Consider the following 23,427-nt stretch of genomic DNA (forward strand, 5'->3'; position numbering starts at 1 on the left):
TTGATCTCAAGGAGATGGTTGAAGATTGGGGCCAGGTTGCTTCCTCATCTTTTATGAGCCTGCCCAAAATTTGAGATCTTCAACAGAGGCTTTGCTGTGTGCCAGGATGTTTAACAGCATAGTCTGGAAAATACATAGCAACACAGTTGTGCAACACTTCCAATAAAAGTCAAGATCCTCCACACTTATTGAGTTTTCAATTTTTGGCCAAAATTATATTTTTGTTATGCCTTTGTCCTTTCAAACTGCTTCTAATTGCTTTACATTTGATTTTAATATGCTCTTAAGTAACATTTGTAAACAAAAATTATACATGCATTCCTTTGCAATGAATTTCTATCTTTCTTTGTTTTTAATTGATAGATGCTTAAATAAAGTCTTTATCAGGCTGTGTCTTTCTGATGAGATCAGGCTGTGGAGGATAAGTTTTGCAAGGTTTTAGGAATGAGATTCTCTCAAACAGTGGAAGTACTGGATCAGTTCCATCTCCACAAACTGGTTGCCAAAGTCCATCATTAAGAGGTATACATCTACAAGAGATACTATAGCATAGTGCTCCAGACAGTGTTGATGTAACAGATTCTTAGTCCATAGGTGTGTCATACCACTTTTTTCAGAGGCTGTATTGCAGAAGATTGTAACTATATAAACGAAAACTAAAGGCATCTTTTAAGGAACAATTACCTGTAGTTAAAAACTAGCACAAGAATGTCAGTACCACAAGAAAGCTTGGAATGGAAAAAGATAAACTGTCCTAGATAACCAGGAAGAAGGTGGTGACTCATAATTTTGATATTAAGTTATACAGTAAGTAGCTCTACAATTTAGTTTACATATTCTGAGGGCTGTAATGGATGAGTGTACATGCGTACATCATTCAATATTCAGTCCACATTCGTGTAGGAAGAGAAAGGACAATTCCTTCACAAAGGATTATATCAGAGCATATTTTTTGGAATATGTAGAAGAACTAGTTTTTCTATTTAATGATTGCATCATTGGCTTTCATCAATATAAAGAAGAGAGAGAGATTGTGACAGGAATTCAGTCCTTCTACCAGAAGTTTCTCTGTTCATAAGGTCAGTGTTTACCTAATAAATGTTTGCTTTCATTTTCATTTTCATTTTATACATTCTAGTTTATTGTGTTCTAGGTTCTAGTAATTCAGTTTTGCAAATGATGGTTGTAAATCATTATATTATTAAGATTTTTTTTTAAAAAAATCCCTCTTTATTTAAATATTTTACATCACAATAATTTTCTTTACATTTATAGTTCCAGATAACGAATTATAGTCAATATATTTCTAATACAATTTTTTTTCAATCTTGTATCTTCTTTTCTTTATAAAGAAAGAAGAGGAAATAACAGTGAAAAGAAAGAAAACCGGATGTACAAAGAAGGCAAAGAAGTCATGCCCATCAGAAGACATTGTATATATAAGAATAATTAAAATGAACTCTATAATTTTAATTATTCTTATATATACAATGTCTTCTGATGGGCATGACTTCTTTGCCTTCTTTGTACATCCGGTTTTCTTTCTTTTCACTGTTATTTCCTCTTCTTTCTTTTTCTCCTTTATCATTCAAGTCCTCTTTCTCTTCCTCATTTCTTTTACTATTTTTCTTCTGTATCTTTTCTACCTTCTCGTACCTTCTCACCTTCTCTATACACACTTCACTTATGCTGTCCTTCTCATTGCTTCTTAACAACTCTATTTTCTTCTATTGTTCTATTTGCTTTATCTTTCCTTGTCTTCCATCTTCTTCCTTGCTTTAACTTTTTTATTCCTTCTATTTCCCTACATCCTTACCTTTTTTATTTTTTCTTCCTGTACCTTCTCTTCTCTTCTCTTTCCTTCTTATTCCTCCTCCTTCACTTTCTTCTCACCCTTCTTTCCTCTCTACTCCTGACTTCCCACCTACGATTCCAGACAATTTGTTGTAAGAGTTTAGCTAGTCTTAATTTTTTCCCTTTTTAAATTAATTAAATACCATGTTGCCTTCTTAGTTTATATTTTCCACCCTATTTAAATCTTTTAAATACTATAAAGTTATTTAGTACTTTGCCTTCTTTTTTCTTCCTTATTCTTTCTAACTTCCCCCCATTTAATTCCTTATTTCTTTTAAATTTTTATCAATTCTCTCTTTTTAAATTATTAATTACTATATTTTACCTTCTTTTCCTCCATCTTCCCTTCCCCCAATATGTTATTTATCTTTATCTTCCCTAAACCTCTTTCTGACTGCATTATTGTTTCCTCAGTCCAGTTTCGTTTCTAAAACCTTAATTACTTCTTTCATTCATCATTACAATAATTAAAAGGCTTACCATTGGTTAACTGGGTTAGAATATCCATCACATGCATGTAAAGTATAATTCTCCAATATATCTTCTCTGTTTGTTTATCCACCACTTGCACCATATTCAATAGATATAACTCTGGACTCAGACAGAAACTAATGTTTAAAATTTGTTCTATATTCTTGTGTATCTCTTTCAAAAAAAATTAATTACCAGGCATTGCCACCACACGTGGTATAATGTGCCGTTTCTTTGCTAACATTTCCAGCAATGTCTTTTGTATTTTCTGATATTTTGGCAATTATCTCTGGTGTTAAGTACCATCTTTTACTGTAGATCTATTTGTAAATTTTAAATACTTCTGCCACACTCTTTCCCAATCTTCTAATTGGATGGCATGACCAATATTTTGGGCCCATTTATTCATGTTTTTTATCACTTCCTGTTCTTGGTCTAATTTTAGTAATATTTTATAAATTTTGTTATAATTTTCTTACTGCCTGGTTGAATTAGTTCCTCAAATTCTGAATTTCCTTCATCAAAATCTTCCAAAGTTTGGTCAGTCTTGAACCTTTCAGTTAATTGTCTAGTTAATTGTGTGTTGTCTTTTTTTTTTTTTTTTTTTTTCCCTAGGGAGAAAAGTGAACAAAATAATTGGTCCTGGAACATAATTTCCTGCGGTTTCTCTTTGACTCCAAAGATGACAGCAGAAAGTAGAGACTATGGTTTAGAGCAAGAATCTACAACTTATATTTTTGGTGGATGTCCAGATTTTATAGTGTATCTCTTCACAATATTAGGAATATTATATTATCCTGCTATTATTTCTATTGTTATGATGTACCTCGGCACCGGATTCTGTGGCTTTTGTAAAAAAATTGGTAACCTTCCAGAAGATAAAGGTAACAAATTATGGGACAAGCCAAAGCAATTTATGGCAATGGTGACCTATATGATTGGAAGATTACTACATGGTAAGCATGGCTCCCCCCCCCCCCTCGCTACCACACTGAAGAATCAAGGCATTTTGATGCTGCTTTAACTGTAATGGCTCTTAGTATTTCTGCCACGCATACTCTGAAGCTCATTTGGGCTTATCTTACTTCTTAAACTTTCATAATTAATGACAAGACTGGAGAGATGCCCCCCCCCCCCCACACACACACACCTTCAAGGAAGCAGATGTTACATTTTAAGTTTAAATCAGGAGTTCTTAATCTAGGGTCCATGAACCACTAGTTGATTCATGGATGGACTTCAGCTGGTCTATGGACCCAGTGTAATTCACCATAGGTTTGTTTGTGGTCCCCCCCCCCTTCAATTTGCTCTTTGTTACTTTGAAAATATATTTAAGTTCATTTTCTGGGGAGGGGGTCCATAACTGTCTTCGGATTGTCAAGGAACTTTGTCAGCCAAAAACATTAAGAGCCAGTAATTTAGATAGATGCTAGAACTTCATTTTCAAAATTAGTTTTCTTTTTAAAACATAAATGTTGATAGTTTCAAAGGTTTGCCTTAAAGGTATGTATATATGTATATACATACCATTTGGTTTTATTTATATCTTATTATTTCTATTTAATTAGCATATGGAGCATTATAAGATCTACATGCTCATGAAACAATGCTGAAGCCATTGCATGTTTTTCTTTGATAGGTTATGAAATCTGTGGAATAGAAAATATTCCAGAAGGACCTGCTGTTCTTGTTTATTACCATGGAGCATTGGCATATGATTATTACTTCTTTATATTCACATTCTATAGAATCACCGGTAGATTCTTCTTTTCTGTGATGGATCAGCTCCTTTTTCGTCTACCAGGTAAAAAAAGAAAATTTATAGTTTTGTTGAGAAGTATATTTAATAAAAATGATGCTCTTTCAAATGATTTTGTCTAGCTATTTTGATTTTTTTCTAAATGGACACTCAAAATTTCCTGATTACTATTTGGAATCTTCAGTTTGTTGTCCTTATAGTATGGCTGAAGTTGTGCATTGCACAGCATTCAGTATTTAATAATGATTGCCTCTTCAGTTTTAAAATGCAAAATTAACCTGACCAGATTGCATAAAAGCTGAGATGGAGAGAAAGTGTGGACAGGAAAAGCTCTTTTGGTGATCTTCATGAGCTGTTCTTTTTGTTTCTCTTCTCCTTATATAGATGTTAATGGGAAGAGATATAAGGACCCTGTGTCGTTCCCTCTCTTCTCTTAGTGCCCTTCCTTTTGCCAGTAACTGTGAAACAATAAATATCAGCAGACAATGAGGACTAATCAAGCAGATGCTAATCCTCTTTTGCAGACCCTCCCACCCTAAGGCCTGCCATTAGCAAGAGAACAACACACATGCAAATCCCTCCTGCCTTCCCAGGTCACACAATATATATACCCAAGTCCTTTCCAGGCAAACATTCTCTGAAGATGCCAGCCACAGATCCTGGTGAAACGTCAGGAAGAAACTCTTCTAGAACATGGCCACATACCCGAAAAACCCACAAAAAACTATGAGCTGAGTTTCTGAGGAAAGTTTCTTTCTTCTGCTCAAATGCTTCTTCCCCCAATTAATTTCCTCTCACAGGGATCAAGAAATACACAGTGGAAAAAATCACATCATTACATGAATTCAATACAACCTATGACTGTGAAATGGTGAATTAGGACATATTACCTGGTTTATTCAGTCTGCTCATGAAAAATATCTGATTGCACTAGGAGATCTTGGAAGAGGCCAAATGTCAAAAAGAAAGCATAATGGGAATGGTCTTCAGTCTAACTATGTAGGATATTAAATACATTTGGGGGGGAAAGCTGATTTGGCATTGGAGGTGACACAAAATGTTATGGTTATGTCTGCCTTTCATTAGCAGTGAAAAGAGAAAACTCACGGTGTCTCTCAGAGTTCCAGTTTTAATAGGTCCACGATCCTTGTGGTGTAAAAAAGCTGCTACAAGCTTAAACCTAAATATATGTTGGAAGCAATGTTAAGGTCTCTGAGAACTACAAACTTGGGAGTCCTTAACATCAGATCCAATACTACCTGTATGAGCTCAGGAGTAGGGATTGAAAAACAGGAGAAGAATCCCTAGAATTGGGTTTATTTGATACCAAACAAATTTTACTGACAGGAAATGCACATATAACGCAGAGTCTGATTTCTTTTTAAACCAAGGGTGAAGTACCGTATATACTCAACTATAAGTCGAGAAAGTTTTGCCCCCAAATGGTCTCCAAAATCCTGGGGTAGACATATACAAGGGTCAGTGGGGTCCTCCAACCAAGCGTCTTCCCAATCAGGCTCCTTCCACAAGAGAAAGCCACCTGGGGCGATGCTGGGAAGGGCACGTGTTTGCCCTGCAGCCTTCTCTCCAGCTGGCCTCCCTCCTTCTGAGAAGGGAAGCCGGCTAGAGCATGCATCGGCAACCTACGGCCCGCGGGCCGGATCCGGCCCGGGGAGGAGCCAGATCCGGCCCCCGCACGGTCCTGCCGTAGGCGCCGCCGCCGCCAAGGCCTTTGGGCCAGTCGGCTGCCTCCTCCTCCTCTGCCTCTGTGCTCTTCTTCCCCCGGCCGGAGGCACCTCCTGCAAGTCCTTGTTTGCGCGCGCGCACGCCTTGCAAAGAGCAGCTCCTTCTCTTCAGGGAGCCTGGCAGGGGCTGGCCAATAGAAAAATGGCGGGGGCGGGGCTGTTTCTAGCACCACTCTGCCATTGGCCAGCCTCAATGAGAAAGTGAAACTTGGGAAGAGCAGGAGGATGCGGAGGAGGAGGAGGACCTCTGGCCCAGAGGGAAGGGAAAGGAACGGCTGTTTCCCTTTGGCTCCAAAAATGAACAACAAGAGGAGGAGGAGGAGGAAGAAGGTGCCGTTTCTAATATGCATTTCCCCCTGGATGTAATTAATTATATTCCCATGCCCATTTTCCCCCTGGATGCAATTGTATTCCCATGCCCATTTTCCCCCTGGATGCAACTGTATTCCCATGCCCATTTTCCCCCTGGATGCAACTGTATTCCCATGCCCATTTTCCCCCTGGATGCAACTGTATTCCCATGCCCATTTCCCCCCTGGATGCAACTGTATTCCCATGCCCATTTTCCCCCTGGATGCAACTGTATTCCCATGCCCATTTCCCCCCTGGATGCAACTGTATTCCCATGCCCATTTTCCCCCTGGATGCAACTGTATTCCCATGCCCATTTTCCCCCTGGATGCAACTGTATTCCCATGCCCATTTTCCCCCTGGATGCAATTGTATTCCCATGCCCATTTCCCCCCTGGATGCAACTGTATTCCCATGTACATTTTCCCCTTATTTATATATTTACCCCTTATTTATTGATATCAGTCAGCTTTTGTGATATGGGCCCACACTTTCTGAAGCCGAGAGAGTGTGACTTTCCAAATTGTCTTTCTGTGTGTTTTTTGTCCTTATAATGCTGCCTTGTTGTGACAATGATGGTGGTGGTGATGATGGTGATATTGATATCAGCCAGCTTCTGAGGCACGGCCAATGCAAGTTGCTCTGATTTTTACAAACTCATGCGCAGTGAAGAAAAACCAAAGTCCCTTGACCAAGTACACACCTCTGAGAAGTATAGTTGGTGCAAGACACATGAAACCGAGGGCAAATCACTTCTTGTTAAACCAGCTTTACATGTCAAATATGCATAGCCATGTGAACTCATGTTCAGTGTGAAACCCAAAGAGTTTGGTTATGCAGTAAGCCTCTGAAATATGCAAGAGGCCATGTTAAGTAAAGCCATGTTCAATGCCCAAATGTGCTGTTTGGAATGGGGGAGGGGGGTTGACCAAAAGGAAAGTACATTTCTGTCATCTGTCTAGGAATAATGCCCAAATGTCCTCTATTTTGATCATGGCTAAGAAACATGCATTTATATTAACATTTTTTAAAAAGCATCAATTTTTTTTGCATGTCCTCCATTTAAAAAAATGTGTCCTACATTTGAAAATGTTGTCCTATATTATTTATTTATTTAATTATTTATTTTTTGGCTTCGGCCCCCCAGTTGTCTGAGGAACAGCAAGCCGGCCCCCGGGTCAAAAAGGTTGCCTACCCCTGGGCTAGAGAGAAGGCTGGGAAGGACACTCAACCTTCTCTCCAGCCGGACTCTCTCCTCCTGAGAAGGGAAGCCTGCTAGAGAGAAGGCTGGGAAGGGCGCTCAGCCTTCTCTCCAGCCGGCCTCCCTCCTCCTGAGAAGGGAAGCCTGCTAGAGAGAAGGCTGGGAAGGGCGCTCAGCCTTCTCTCCAGCCAGCCTCCCTCCTCCTGAGAAGGGAAGCCGGCTAGAGAGAAGGCTGGGAAGGGTGCTCAGCCTTTTCTCCAGCCAACCTCCCTCCTCCTGAGAAGGGAAGCCAGCTAGAGAGAAGGCAGGGAAGGGTGTGCATTCGCCCCTCACAGCCTTCTCTCCAGCTGGCCTCTCTCCTCCTGAGAAGGGAGGCTGGCTAGAGAGATGCTGATGGTCCCGGAGCTGCCTCCTTAAGTCTGACCCTCGACTTATCCACGGGTCATATAAAAATCCCCATTTCTGGTCTCAAAAGTTGACCTCAACTTATACATGAGGTCGACTTATACACGAGTTATATATGGTAATAGTGCCTTAGGGTGCATCTACCCAGGCCAAATAAAAATGTCTCAGCTCGTTTTCACAGCACACTGTGGGTGTGGGGGTGGGACTGAATCTGGGCTTTTTCATCACTTCAGGATTTTAATATGGAAAGGGGGGTGGAATGGGGAATTATCCCTGTTTTGAAGGGAAAATCCAAATATTTGTGTGTGGGTGTGGACTGCACTTCATAGCAACATTGATTTGCATACATGGGAGAGGTGGCCATGCATACTGCAATTTATTAGATCAGGGTGAGTTCTAAGGGAAGAACTGTATGTGCTGTGTGCTATGCAGACAGTTCTCCTGAAATTTGCTTCACAGTATAATAATAATAATAATAATAATAATAATAATAATAATAATAATGAATAATTTATATTGCCCTGCCTCTCCCTACGGATCGGGGTGCGGTTACAACCTGATAAAAGCATACCGTGCAATCATAAAATCCAACAGTTCCAATAAATATATCCAGTTCCAATAAATACATCAGTGGTTATATACAAAGAGTCTTCTTCGAGGAGAATGTCTTAATCAAGCTCAGGAGGGTAAGCCCACTGGAAGAGCTCCGTCTTCACTGCCTTCTTAAAGGAGTCTAAGGTAGTGATAAGACGGATCTCATCCGGCAGGCTGTTCCACAGTTTAGGGGCAGCAACAGTAAAAGTTCTTTGGGAAGTTGTGTACAGTCTGGTAGATTGTATTTCCAGTAGATTTTCCCCAGATATTCTGAGAGTGCATGGCGGATTGTGTCAGGAGAGGCATTCCTGCAAGTAACTTGGGCCCAAGCCATATAGGGCTTAAAAGGTAATAACCAATACCTTATACTGCGCCCGGAAGCTGATTGGCAGCCAGTGGAGTGATTTTAAAACAGCAGTTATTTGGTCTATTCTGGAAGTACCAGTGACCAATCTGGCTGCCATATTTTGAACCAGTTGAAGCTTCCGAACTTGGCATAAGGGTAGCCTTATGTAGAGTGCTTTACAGAAACCAAGACGAGAGGTTACCAGTGCATGTACTACTGCTTCAAGGTCTCTCTGGTCCAGGCAGGGGCGCAGCTGCCGTATCAACCAAAGTTGATAACAGGCACTCCAGGCTGTCGCATCAATTTGAGGGGACAGCTGTAGTGACGAGTCCAGGAGTACTCCCAAGCTGCAAACTTTGTCCTTTAGGGGGAGTGTAACCCCATCCAGGACAGGTCAACAAATTTCCTTCCCCGGGCCAGGGATACCTATTGCTAGTACCTCCGTTTTCTCTGGATTCAGCCTGAGTTTATTTTCCCTCATCCAGCCCATTACCGACTCAAGGCAGGTATTCAGAGAAGAGACGCCATCCTTAGCACTGCAACAGTCAGAGACATAGAGAAGTAGATTTGGGTGTCATCAGCATGTCTAAACAAAGCCATGGCTGCTGCAGATAGGGATAACTCAAAGGTAAACTGGGTTTTTCTATCATTGTAGATATGACCTACTTCTCATTTTTATAGGGCTAAAACTGCTTTTTGAAGTGATTCACTGTATTAATCCTACAAAACAAGAATGTGTGGCTCTTCTGAAAAAAGGACATCTATTGGGCATTGCACCTGGTGGAATTAGAGAGCAGAATTATAGTGACAATACTTACAAGCTTGTGTGGGGAAATCGAAAAGGATTTGCTCAAGTGGCCATTGATGCAAAAGTGGTGAGTGGTTTCCCTTCCTTTCCATTCTTTTGCTTCTTTTTTTCTTCTTCCATTTTCTAGCTCTAATTTCTCCCCTCAAATGAAACTCAAAGTCTGTGATATTCACATTATCTGCCTTCGCTGTATTGTCTAAATGAGATACACTTTCTCAAAGAGCACACCTCAGTTGGATGTATTATATTCATTCAGACAACTGTTAAAGCTACCATAATAGCAATAGCAGGTACATTTCTATACCACTTATTAGTATATTTAAGCACTCCCTGAGAGGTTTACAATGTGTACGTCAATTACCCCCAACAGTCTGGATACTCATTTTAGTGGCTTGGAAGGATGCAAGGCTGAGTGAGTCCTGAGCCGCTGACTGGTATTGAACTCACAACCTTGTGGTTTCTGAGTGAGTGGCTGCAATACAGGCATTTAACCACTGCACCTAAAGCAAGCTGCTAACTTGTAATATTTCATCATAAGAAAAGACCAATTCTGTTCATCCTGATTTTCTTTCCCTTTTTCTATTTCCAGTTGCTTGGAACACCCTCACAAACATCAAGGCACAGATGGATCCATATGGGTTTTTAAAATGCCAAAGAAATCCATATACTTACACACTGTAATACATATGAAGTGTTCCCTGTATTTGTCTAATCAATATTCTGAAATAATTTTATTAACATGAAAGAGAAGTTTTACCATTAAACTCTGCAGTGTCCTAGACGAACTCTGAAGAGAACATAAAGCAGTCTGAATATGATATACTGGGAATGTATTAGAGAATTTTCTAATTCTTGGTGAGAAACTGGTGTATTGACATGTTGAGACACCCATCAAAGTTAAAAGATTTTTTAACAGACATATATAAGATGTCTTTGCAACATAAAATGTGAAAGGGTTCTTTTTTTACACAACCATTGGTTTTTGAGTGGGCCCTCAGTACCTGGGAGGGATCTGTTCCAGATCCTCCCACAGATGCCAGAATCTGTGGATGCTCAAGTCCCATTGATCTCAATGGTGGTGCAGCGACACAGCCACGCCACCACTGCGGACAATGGCACTTTGCCACCATGGTTGCCTCCTCCTCATCATCATCTTCCCACCCACTGCCCCTTCTTCTTCCTCCTCCTCCCTCTCCTCCTTTTCCCCACTGGTACATCTGTCCTCCTCTTCCTCCTTCCTCAACTGGGAAAAGGAGGAGGAGGGGAAGGAGGAAGAAGGGGCAGTGATAGAGGTGCCAGTAGGCAAGAAGAAGAGGAAGAAGAAGAGGAAGAGGAGGAGGAAGTAAGGAGGAGTTGTCCGTGGGGAAAAGGAGGAGGAGGCAGCCTCCTGCCACCCTTCGCAGTGAAGAGGCAAGGTAGGCTTTCAGTGGCGGGGCAGTAAAGTGCCATTATCCTCAAACTCCGCTGTCACCTCTTCCTCCTCTGTCCTCTTCTTTCTCAATTCTCTTCCTATTCCCCACCACCACCTTCTCTTCCTTCCTCCTTCTTCTCCTCCTCCTTCTCTGGCGCACCCCCCCCCCCCAGGCATGCCATCCACGGATGCTGGAATCAACAAATGGCAAGTCCATGGATACAGAGGCCCACTGTAATTTGTACCAAAAGGAACTTAGTTTGCAAACTATCCCTGTGGCCCCTCCCTGGCCCATAGCTAGGTGGGGTCCCATCCTCCCTTGCTTCTCCATGGGAATATACAGTCCAAAGTCATTTGCTTTCAACACAATTAAGAATCATAGAATTGTAGAATCGTAAAGTTGGAAGAGGCCACAAGGGCCATCCAGTCCAACCCCCTGCCATGTAGGTACTTTCAATCAAAGCATCCCCCACAGATGGCCATCCAGCCTCTGCTTAAAGGCCTCCAGGGAAGGAGACTTCATTAAACTCTGAGGGAGTGTGTTTCACTGTTGAACAGCCCTTACTGTCAGGAGGTTCCTCATAATGTTGAGGTGGAATCTCTTTTCCTGTAGCTTGCATCCATTCTTCCGTGTCCTGTTCTCTGGAGCAGCAGAAAACAAGCTTACACCCTCCTCAATATGACATCCCTTCAAATATTGAAACAAGGCTATCATATCACCTCTTAACCTTCTCTTCTCCAGGCTAAATATCCCCATCTCCCTAAAATGTTCATCGTAGGGCATGGTTTCCAAACCCTTCACCATTTTAGATGCTCTCCTTTGGACATGCTCCAGTTTCTCAACATTCTTTTTGAATAGTGGTGCCTAGAACTGAACACAGTATTCCAGGTGGGACCTGACCAAAGCAGAATAGAGTGGTACTATTGCTTCCCTTGATCTAGACACTATAGTTCTATTGATGCAGCCTATAATTGCATATTTAATTATTTCACTTATTTATTGCCACATCTTATTTATACCAACCAACATAACAGTAACCCAAACTTCTCCCAACACCTGGATAACATAAAGAAAACTGAAACAGGCTTAAACTTGCCTGGTCTACTGCTCTCGGCCCCCAGGGAATGGGAACTCTTCCCCTTGCTTCTCTTGCTTCCCAAGCAGTCCTTTTGTTGCTGCGGCAGCCTTGCTCTATGCTCCACCTTTGGCCTCTGGTGTCCCATCACTCTGGAACACCTGGGGCTTGGTGGATCCTTCCTGGGGTTGGGCTTGTTCAGGTCACTTTCTATGAGTTCTCCTTAAAAAAAAAACCTTTCAAATTCTTTGATTCCTTTCTCCTGTTCCATCCCTTCTCCTTACCCCAAAGTCTCTTCCTCTCCCAATGTCAGGTGCAGGGCTTCCAGAGTCCTCCCGAAGCCTGGACTTTGGAGAATTCTTGTCTCTCTGATCCTTTGCCTGGCCACCGACACCCACTTCCCTGACTCCATCTTTCCTAGTTGGCTTTCTCAAGTATTTTCTTTGTCTTCTTCTGGGTCACCCTCTCACTCTCTCACCAACCACCACTCTTCCCCCTTCCGTGTGTCCATCCAACTGCGGGCTGGGGATCTCTCTCTTACCTACCCCTCCATCTAGGAGCACCAATGCAAATAGCAGATTCAGAGTAATTCCTTCGGGGATAGAAGAGGAAGGAATTGAATTACCCATCCATACCTGTTACATCCTTTAAAATTATAATCCCTACTCTTTTAGCTGACTATACAAATCTAATTAATTCATTTCCATGCGAAACAATTCATGTTTTCACTGATGTACATGGGCTTAAGTTTAAAAAATTGTTTTTAAAATGTCTATCTTTGGTCTTTCTTAGCCCATCATTCCTATGTTTACTTCAAATCTCAGAGAGGGATATATCACATATGGAAATATACGTAAGTTTATACTTCCTTAGATATGTTTTTTTATATTGCAGACCTATATGTGCTTTCTTTGAATGAGCCACATTAAATTCTGTGAGACTTGTTTTCACATAGAAAGAGCATAACATTAAGCTGTACATAATGTTATACTGTAGTTTATAAGCATGAAAATTCTGTATACTTTCTATTCTTGAAGATGATTCAGAGTTGTACATATGATGGTTAACCAACACAGGTTTTAGAGTATTTTAATTGGTATCAGTTTCAGTATTAATTTCAATGTATTACAATTTCAAACACATAATTTCTCTGCAGTCTCTCAGTATGCAGTTCCTAGCCAATTTTAATTTTCTTTATAGGACCAATGAGATGGCTCTATGAAAAGACACGTAGTTTAGTATTTCCTGTGTATGGACTATTTCCAGTCAAATTTCGAACATATATTGGGCAACCCATTCCATATGATCCAAATATAACTGCAGAAGAATTAGTTGAAAAAGTGAGTATTATATTGTTAAGGATTAAAACTTATATTCATACTCAATAAAAAGTACACAAAGACTTATACAAATCCTAAGAAGGTATATAAAAATGTAAAGAAGTAGGATTTTTTTGTTTACTGTGGTCAGTTTGCCAGTACTTTAGCCAAAAGTGAACTCAAGTAGTTTAAGGTTTGTCACGTTAGCAATGATAAGGAAGTTTCAGGTGAAGCAGCCCCTATTAACACAAACCAGAGAAAATGCTGGCGTTCAAATTGTCTTGAAGTTAATGTATACAGTACATATGGAATAATGTCCTAATCGGAGTAGGCAGGATATAAATGATGATGATGATGATGATGATGATTATATGTCTTCAATAATTTTTTTCTCAAAAAAGCAATTTTAGCCATTTTCCTTCTACTGCAAGAAAGACTATTAAAACCACACAGTTTTAGAAGCCTATTTGCAATTTGGGATTTAACCAGTGCAAAATTTACGCATAGCAGTTTGGCACAGAAAATGGCACTTTCTGCTCAGAAAATAATACAGTGCGCCCTTGGTATATGCAGGGGATCTGTTCTGGAACCCCCCCCCCGCGTATGCCAGAATCCGTGTATGCTCAAGCGCCATTCTATCCAATGGTGGCGCATGTGTACGCGCGCCGCCATTAGACAGAAAAGTCCCCCTCCTCCCCTCCTCTTTCCCCCCTCCTTCCTAACTTCCCTCCCTCCTTCCTTCCCTCCCTCCCACCTACCTACCTACTTACCTACCTACCTTCCCTCCCTCGCTCCCTCTTTCCTTCCCTGCTTACCTGCTGGCGCTGCCACCGCGTTCTGGTTGCCACTGCTGCGGAAAAATCCAGGTGCTGCTCCTGGAGGCCAAGAGGCCTCCAGGCTGCACCCGACCCTTTAACAGTGGTGGCAGGGAGGAGGACAAAGCCTGGTCCAGTCCTCCTTTCCACCGCCGCAGAAGAAGGGCCTGGTGCAGCCTGGAGGCCTCTTGGCCTCCAAGCTGCACCCAGCTCTTTAACAGTGGCGGCAGCGAGGAGGACAAAGCCTGGCCCCATCCTCCTCACCACCGCCACAGAAGAAGGGCTTGGTGCAGCCTCGAGGCCTCTAAGCTGCACCCAGCCCTTTAACAGTGGTGGCAGGGAGGAGGATGAAGCCTGGCCCATCCTACTCGCCACCATCGCAGAAGAAGGGCCTGGTGCAGCCTGGAGGCCTCTAAGTTGCACCCAGCCCTTTAACAGTGGTGGCAGGGAGGAGGATGAAGCCTCGCCCCGTCCTCCTTGCCACCGCCGCAGAAGAAGGGCCTGGTGCAGCCTGGAGGCCTCTAACCTGCACCCGGCCCTTTAAAAGCGGCGGCAGGGAGGAGGACGAAGCCTGGCCCTGTCCTCCTCGTCACCACCGCAGAAGAAGGGCCGGGTGCAGCCTGGAGGCCTCTTGGCCTCCAAGCTGCACCCAGCTCTTTAACAGTGGCAGCAGGGAGGGGGACGAAGCCTGGCCCCGTCCTCCTCATCATCACCACAGAAGAAGGGCCGGGTGCAGCACCCGGCCATTTTGCGGAGGCCGAGACCGCGAGGAAGCCAAGCCTCATCCTCCTCGCGGCCTCAGTCTCCACCACTGCAAAAAGGCCGGGTGCTGCTCCTGGAGGACAAGAGACCTCCAGGCTGCATCTGGCCCTTGTACAGCGGTGGCAGCAGCAGCGGCGGCAAGCAGGACGAGGTCAACCTTCGGCCTGCTCGCCGCCGCCGCCACCATGAAAGGTCTCTTGGCCTCCAAGAGCAGCACCCGGATTTTCCCACAGCGACAAGGAGAACGCGATGGCAGCGTGGCAACCCAGCAGGTAAGCAGGGAGGGAGGGAGGGAGGGAGGGAAGGTAGGTAGGTAGGTAGGAGGGTGGGAGGGAGGGAGGGAGGGAGGGAGGGAGGGAGGGAGGGAAGTTAGGAATGAGGGGGGAAAGAGGAGGGGAGGAGGGGGACTTTGTTCCCAATGGCGGCGCGCGTGCATGCGCATCACCATTGGGAACAACTTCCGGGTTTGCCATGCGCGTATGCTCAAATCCGCGCATGGCAAATCCGCGTATAAGGAGGGCCGACTGTATTTCTACTTGTCAAATCATGCCATTCCACTTTTCTGTCTGGTGTTTTGATTCAAATCTAATTCATGGAGATTTTCTCGGTTACAGTAACGATTTTTCAGAGTAAACATGAAAAACGGTGCTAGGACATTCTCTGCAATGTTTAGATGCTTCCTCTGCATCTAAGCAAAAGTTTCCTCCTATGCAAAATCAGCCCATTTCATTGGGGTTTTTTGTAGAACATGACCCATATTGGAACCCCCTCACACAGCTCCCCATTCAGGTGCTATTCCCACCCTTGCATTTAAAACAAGTAGACTACACACACACGATCTCCATGTAGGAGACCCTTTATTTAGTCAGTGGTTCTGTTAATATTTTAAAAGATTGTGTTGGCAGTGTTACTCTAAAAGGTAGGTGATGTTGAGGGTGCCCACCAGCAATGCCAACAGCTCTTTAAAATTTGGGGAATTTATTGTTCAAAAGGAAGGCTGCAAGAGGAGGGTAACTGTGGGAATCTTTTCACCTATGTATATCAGAAATAACTGCAGAGAATACTCCAGTTCCAGTAAAATAAATATTTTATTTAAAAACGTGCAAGGGCAGATGCAGACGTACAAGAATGGATACAAAGGATGCTTTGCTGAAGAAAACCCTGTGAAATTAATGAGTTTGCCATGACAGGCAATTGAAGGCACTTACAGATACACACAAACTCATAATCTTTCTCCCTAATTCAATACATTTTTAAGTCGAGAAGTCTCAAACACTCTTTGAAGAGTAGGTACTTCAACAGATGAAGTTACCTCTAGCTGTGTTCACACTTTCCATCTCTGTCATATTCTTTTGAGTGGGGGGGGAGAAAAACTGCACACATAAGGCAAGTGCCTAATTGCCAGTGCAATATATCATCTACCAACATGATATCTACCCTAGCATTACCATTTTCTGCACATAAAATGCTATTTTCTGCACAGAATATCCATGTGAATGTTTTGTGCAGAATAACTGTCAAAACGCAAATAATCTTCAAAGATGGCAGTTTTCAAAGATCTTTTCACAGCAGGATGAGAACTGCTGGAATTATTTGTTGCTTCCTTTAAGAAGAAAATTAGTAAATAATTACATTCCTAAATCCAATATCGTTTATGTCTATCTCCATATTCAGAACCTGATTCTAATTTCCCTGATTCTAAATCTATATGGCTGTTTTTGTTTTTCTTCTTTTCTCTTTGTAATAGACAAAAATTGCTATGGAAGCTTTACAAGACAAACACCAGAAAATACCAGGAAACATAGTAAGAGCTTTGAGGGAACGCTTTGAGATGCATCACAGAATTGAATAATGTGAATAAAGGACTGTAATAATATGCACCAATATTTTCAGACTTATTCATTGCACTGAACTTTTACATAAATACACAGATGTTGTCCCACAAATCCTTAAGATAAAAACTTTATAGTTGTAATGTATTGCCACTCCAGCCTTCACTGCATGTATTTATTATCTCTGTGATAGCTACTGATATTTCTCTGTTAATATTACTCTCTGTCTTTTTTTTAAAAAAATGGACATAATTTGAAGAGAAATGAATGCTCTATAAAGTGAATGTACTGTCTATGGAGTGTACTACATTTTTGATAACAGCATTCTTTCTGGGAGAAAGGGGATAGCTTGATACAAATGCCTATGATGTTTGATTATCCATTGTAAATATTGATAATATTTGTCTTGAATGTTCCGCAGGCTGAAATTTAAGAGTGAAAAGCATTGTTTGTCTGTAGCAATAAAAGCTATGTTGGAATGAAGCCAGTAAATAATCCAAACAAGAGATAAGAACTGATCTAAACACAGCTAGTGTAAACAAGAGCAACAACTGGGATGTAATTTCTTCAGAGAAAGAGAAAAACAAAACCTTCTTATTATATGGGGAGGTTTTCATGATGATTTAAATATACAAGAATGCATCCAGCCTAGGCAAAAAATATACAACCTCTAATTAGGTCTTCAGCATAGGCCTCAATTATAAGTAATGAGAGCAAGTAACATGTATGCACAGCAAGAAGCCAGGGATGTGAGCCATGCTGCATGTTTATAACACTTTAGGGATCCTAAGTCATGATTATTTGATTAACAGAGCAAATAGCAGTCCTATTAATAAAAACAATCTGATTTCAGTAAATGAGGGCAGAGTAGGCTATTTTCTGTCATGTTTGCACTCCCAATGAGAATGAGAACACTTTGACATTACAGTTCTCTGGCAGAAATACTTGTTAACAGATATGTTTTCTACACAAATAAAGACTAGGGATATATTTCTTCATTGATTTTCATCTTGAAGAAAGCATTGAAGTAATTTTAGGCATTTTCTTTCGATTGCATAGTTTTCAAAGACTATTTGCAATCTGGAAGGTATTCTGCACAAAATTTGCACATGATTGTTGTTGTTGTTGTTTTGTCTTGTTTTTTGCAGAGAATTACCACATGCAAATTTTGTACAAAATATAGAAATTATGTGGATGTGTTGCAATGGATAATACTCATGTTTTACAAATATGAGCTGTAATTCAGGTTGGGATATCTGCACGCATGTTCCATACAGGTGCAGATGTGTTTTTAAGGCACTTCAGGGGTGAGTATTCCAGTCCTCTCTGTGCAGCACCCAAAGATCCTCTCTTCGCTATCACATCCCAAAGTTACCTCATACAAGCATTCTGTGTTGAAGCAAATTAGCAGGTATGATCATAGAAGTGGCTGGCAATCCCCACCCCAAGCTGGATGGAGAATCACTATAGAAATGTTGAGAGATCTGGATCCCTGGGATGTCTCAGCTCTGATACCATAGTTGTGTGTCCAGCTATGGAGGGGGTAGCCAGACTTTCTCCAATCCTGCCTGCTCAAATCAAAATACAGAATGTCTGTAAACTTTAAAATAAGTTGTTGAGTTGTGGTATATAGGTCAGTGTAACATATTTATGGACTATCTGAGGGGATGCTGAATAGAGGCCATAGTGTAAGTTGACACTCCTTACCACTGAGATGTATTACAAGTACCATGTCCCTTATAAGATTGAAAAATACTTCTTATATCATATAAGATATACTATGTACTAGAAATGCCATGTGCCTTGGAAATATGACAGAGGTTGCTTACATGCTGACAAACACCTACTGTATCTGGTTGATCTTTTGGAAGCAGAAAAGAACTGTAATATGCCTATTGAGTTCCTTGTTTATTTTGGACACCCACCACTGTTGATTATCGAGCTCAACTTGTTATATGGTATGTTATTAAGCAATTATGCAGCTATCTTGTTTATGAGTAAGTTTTGTGTTTTGAATATTTTCTATATATTTTCATGATATCAGTCAGTATTCCATTAATTGTTTGTTTATTTAATTTCTACCTACTTGTATCTAGTTGATGTTTCTTTGTTTTGACACCCTCCTGTGGTTTTGTGTTACAAACTTACATGACAACATCTGTTCATACGATCAAGTGTACATAGAAGCAACATTCAGAGACTATATAATTACCTGCCTTGGGTGCCATTGTGGGAGGAAGGTGGGATAAAAATCCTTGAAATAAATAAATGAATAAATAAAATTCCAATAGAGATATTGTTCCTAGATCACATATGTCTATATGATATGATGAACCATCTCAAGGAATGTGTAATTACATACGCTGATTTTTGTACGCAATAAATATATAAAAGGGATAAAGGTGCATATTTATTCTCCTGGCAATATAAGTTTCCTGAAAATCCACAGTTTAGAACAGTGGTTCTCAGCCTGTGGGTCATGACCCATTTGGTGGTCGAATGTTCCTTTCACAGGGGTCGCCTAAGACCATAAGAAAACATATATTTCTGATGGTCTTAGGAACCGAGACACCACAATTTTATGGTTGGGGATCACCACAACATGAGAAACTGTATTAAAGGGTCACAGCATTAGGAAGGTTGAGAACCGCTGGCTTAGCAGATTCTTAAAGGAAATATTAATGTTCATTTGTTTACTAAACATAGTTGTTTTCAGACCTGTGAGCTTAGATGAACAATATAGTAAACTCAAGAAGTCTTGCTCAGTACAGCTCAGTATATGCCTAAGGCAAAGAATCTTCAATGCCTTACCTGTCTCACACCATCACACTCTTAGGACTTTCATTTTCATAAAAGTGGAAGAAACTGGCAGCATTCAGTAAAAACCTGATGTAAAGGAGAGATGGAGTCTCAGAATGTAAAGAAGATTTTATTTCAATAAAAGGTTCAACTTGTTTTGGCCAAGAATATAGTTTATTGTAGCGACACTTACACCTAACAATATAAATCAAACACAATATGTTAGAATTTGGAAGATGATTCACACTTTACTTGTAAAAGCAGTCAGTTGGGAAGTGTGTATATAATAGTCCCAGTGCACTCATGGATTATATCCTCTGGGGATTGTGGCTCCTGGTGATATAGTATAAACATCTGTGTTTGCTGTTATCTCTTATTCTGACAAAAGCTACATGGTTTTGTTTCCATCTTTACCTGATGAAGAAGCCAATAGGCTTTAAAAAACAGCATAATGCATTTTGCAGCTTCTGGGTAGCTTAATAAAGGAGTTTATCACTCCTTTATTATATGAAGTTGAGGAGCTTCTGACTTCAAAAATTGGCCGGCTGAGCTTCGACCTGGGATGCATCTGGGCAATAACTTCCTGGCTAGATTGGCAGCAATTTAGGTACGATAGCATCCGGGGGCATCCTGGATCCTGAATTCAAGCTGGAAGAGGTAAACCGGCTTATTTGTTAATGTGATAAGATCCAAAGCTAACACCACAATGTATACTTTACACTTCATATGTTGTTCTACAGTCAATATGGCTATCCATCTAATAATTAAGATAGATAGATAGATAGATAGATAGATAGATAGATAGATAGATAGATAGATGATTTGAATATATTGAACATAGTTGCTCATCTGGAGAATCCTGAACTGGAGAAAGTATGTCATCTTGGGCCCAGAGTACTTGGAGGACCACGTCTCCCCATACAATCCGCCCCGCACACTCAGGTCAGGGGGGAAAAATCTTTTGAGTGTTCCCAAGACAAGATTTGTACTAAAGGCGCAAAGGGCATTCTCTGTGGCAGCCCCGCAATCTTGGAACGCTCTCCCTGAGGAGCTCCGCTTAGCCCCCTCCCTGGAGTTGTTCAAGAAGAACCTGAAGACTCATTTATTCTGTCAAGCCTTCCCTCACATGTCCTGACTGGTTTTCCTCTATGTACTGTGTGTTGCATTGTATTGGATTTTTTAGATTGATTAGTATTTTTAATTGATTCTATGTGGATTTTAATGATGTATAGTTATGCTGGTTTTAATTGGGGTGCTTTTTATTGTGAAGTTTGTTTTTAATTTGTATTGTATCGCATTTGTATTGCCTGTAAACCGCCGTGATCGTGGGAACGGCGGTATAGAAATAAAATCTCAATCAATCAATCAATCAAATCAATCTTGCAATGGGGCTTGATTTTACAGTATAAGATAACATCAGCTAATTTATTTATTTATTTATTTAGGTATTTATATCCCGCCCTTCAGCCCTAATGGCTCTCATTTGGTTCTTACTGGCAGACTTACTTCTTTACAATACTTACATTTATCTCCAGACTTGACAAGCAAAGACAATTCTTCAGATGATCACTGCACACTGCCAGCAGAGGGACCTGTAGCCTCATATAATACAGGAACAGACCCAGATCTCAGAGACAGGCATTAGGGACTGCAGATGGAGAAAAGAAATGTTATTGTCCTCTTTTACAGCTTTTGTTCCAGTTATTTCACAGACTTTGGATTCAGAAGGCACTCTGGTGACAGAACAAACTACAGTTCCCAGAATTCCATAGCACTGAGCCATGAAACTAGATTATTTCTGCAGTGCAGATGCAGCCCTTCTATGATTATTTTTTTAAAAAAAAACAATCTTTGCCTGTTGGAGAAGGCAGTGAGCTTCAAAAGCTATCATAATGAATTGTGTGCCTTCTGGTTAGCCTAGTAAATGTGTACTTTGGATGCTGAGTTTGACTTCTTTTTTCCCCATTTATTTTTATTGATTAAAATATGTATAACATACGTACATAAATCATAACATCAAAAATACTAATACATACACAAATTGGACAAAACATATAACATTTAAGCCTCCTTGAAAGGTTCAATAGTCTATATTTCTTTATCTTGTGAAAAATTTTATCCATTAATACATAAATAAATTATCATAGGCCTGTTACAGACTGTCAAAATAAAGCTGCTTCAGGTCTCTTTGGAGGTATGCTATTTAAATGATGCATGCATCCTAAGAATCTGTAAGCTGCACCAAAGCTGCACTCCAGTGCTTAGGAATGGAGTGTGGCTTTGGCGCGACCTCTGGACTCTTAGGACCCATGCATCATTTAAATTGCATACCTCCAAAGAGACCCGAACCAGCTTTATTTTGGCAGTCTGTAACAGGCCATAGATTTTTATTTGCTGCTTACATTCTTGATTAATTATAATATATTATCTTGTTTTCCTTACAATCTGTGTCAAAAAATCAAAAAAAGGGAAGGGGAGAAAGAGGGAGCCATACTCTGTCTTGATATAAGTTAGATTCCTTATCTATATCCAGCTTTTATTTTACAATTGCAGTGGACCCTTGTTATACGCTGGGGTTTGGTTCCAAGATCCCCCGTGTATAACAGAATCCGTGTGTGCTCAAGTCCCATTAAATATAATGACATAGCAAAATGGTGTCCCTAATAAAAAATGGAACTTCAAGGTAAATTTATACTTTTTTGGAACATTTTCAAACCGTGTATGCTTGAATCCGTGTATAAAAAATCCGTGTATAAGAAGGACCGACTGTACCAAATAAAATTGGCTAATTTCTTTTCTGCGATAACAAATTCTATTTGTGGCATCCAACATTTTTTCCTATTGTTCCAAACTTTATCATTAATCAAACAGGTAAGTTTGTCCATTTCTAAGTATGACATCAGTTCAACAACCAGTCATTCCACGTTATAATATTTCTTCCTTTCCATCTTGCAGCAAAAACTATTTGTGCTGCTGAAATCATATAAAACAAAAGAACACCAAATTTGTCTTCTAAACGTGAATCAACAATCATATTTAATAGACAGTATTTTGGATCTAACTCTACATCCTAATATTTTTTGAATTTTTTCGTGAATTGGAGTCCAGTATTTTTTTTTTATTTTTTTTTTATTTTTTTTATTTTTTTTGCAAAGTCACAATTCCATCACAGATGAAAAAAGGAGCCAGGGGCTTTCTCACATTTCCAACATTTCAGATTATAATTTCCGTAAATTTTTGCCATTTTTGTGGGAGTAAGATACCAATGATTTTGCATTTTATAATAATTTTCTTTAAATTCCACACAGACACTATGCTTTAATCTGTGCGTCCATGTCTTTTCCCACTGTTCTAGGAGTAAAGGTTCTTTTATATCCTGTGCTCACTTAATTATTGACGGTTTCACATATTCCTCATGCATCTCCATCTTTAAAAAGAATTTATAAAATAAAGAAATTTTGGGGGGAGTTATCTGTGAACACCATTTTATCAATTTCATGAGCTTTGAATTCAATGTCTGTTGATTTGTTGTCATAGATGTACCTTTCTTTAATTTGTCAGTACAAAAACCAATTCTGTGGGATTCCTTCCTCCCACATGTCTTCTTGTAGCTTTAATTTGTAAGTATTTGTTATTGCATCAAACTTAAGCATGTCTTTATATGTTAACCATTTTTTGGTGTGCATAATATCTTTTTTATGGAAAGTTTTGTTTAATGATACCCAAAATGGTATTTTTTATAAATTAATGGTTTAAATTTAAACCAAACTTTAATTAGTGCTTTCCTTATAAAAGGATCCCACTGATCAAATGGTTTTTCATTTACAATAATTGGATTTGTCTGGAACAAAAAGATAATTTTGAGCAAAACATTCATTT

At 40.3% G+C, this 23,427-nt stretch overlaps 1 protein-coding gene across 2 annotated transcripts; it reads left to right on the top strand.

The window, feature by feature from the left end:
* The first annotated feature begins 363 nt into the window (after positions 1-363).
* On the top strand, positions 364-16,852 carry LOC149317330 (DGAT1/2-independent enzyme synthesizing storage lipids-like). Of its 2 annotated transcripts, none has more exons than XM_089518871.1 (7): positions 364-522; positions 2,941-3,281; positions 3,965-4,129; positions 9,408-9,601; positions 12,814-12,874; positions 13,222-13,361; positions 16,665-16,852. In XM_089518871.1, the coding sequence occupies exons 2-7, from the start codon at positions 3,008-3,010 to the stop codon at positions 16,767-16,769; spliced, it is 939 nt and encodes a 312-aa protein (XP_089374997.1). In that variant the 5' UTR covers positions 364-522; positions 2,941-3,007; the 3' UTR covers positions 16,770-16,852. The 2 variants fall into 2 exon arrangements, with proteins under 2 accessions (XP_089374997.1, XP_089374998.1); XM_089518872.1 differs by having other exon boundaries at positions 2,941-3,065.
* Positions 16,853-23,427: the final 6,575 nt, after the last annotated feature.

Source organism: Sceloporus occidentalis, unplaced genomic scaffold, assembly GCF_023333645.1.
Source record: "Sceloporus occidentalis isolate IW3139 unplaced genomic scaffold, rSceOcc1.0.p SCAF_3, whole genome shotgun sequence".
NCBI classification, from domain to species: domain Eukaryota; kingdom Metazoa; phylum Chordata; class Lepidosauria; order Squamata; family Phrynosomatidae; genus Sceloporus; species Sceloporus occidentalis.

Excerpts from the sequence above, each read along its gene's own strand:
- LOC149317330 (XM_089518871.1), top strand. The coding sequence starts at position 3,008 with ATGACAGCAGAAAGTAGAGACTATGGTTTAGAGCAAGAATCTACAACT. Across the intron at positions 4,130-9,407 it reads GCTCCTTTTTCGTCTACCAG|GGCTAAAACTGCTTTTTGAA; the intron begins GTAAAAAAAGAA and ends TCATTTTTATAG. Across the intron at positions 13,362-16,664 it reads CAGAAGAATTAGTTGAAAAA|ACAAAAATTGCTATGGAAGC; the intron begins GTGAGTATTATA and ends TCTTTGTAATAG.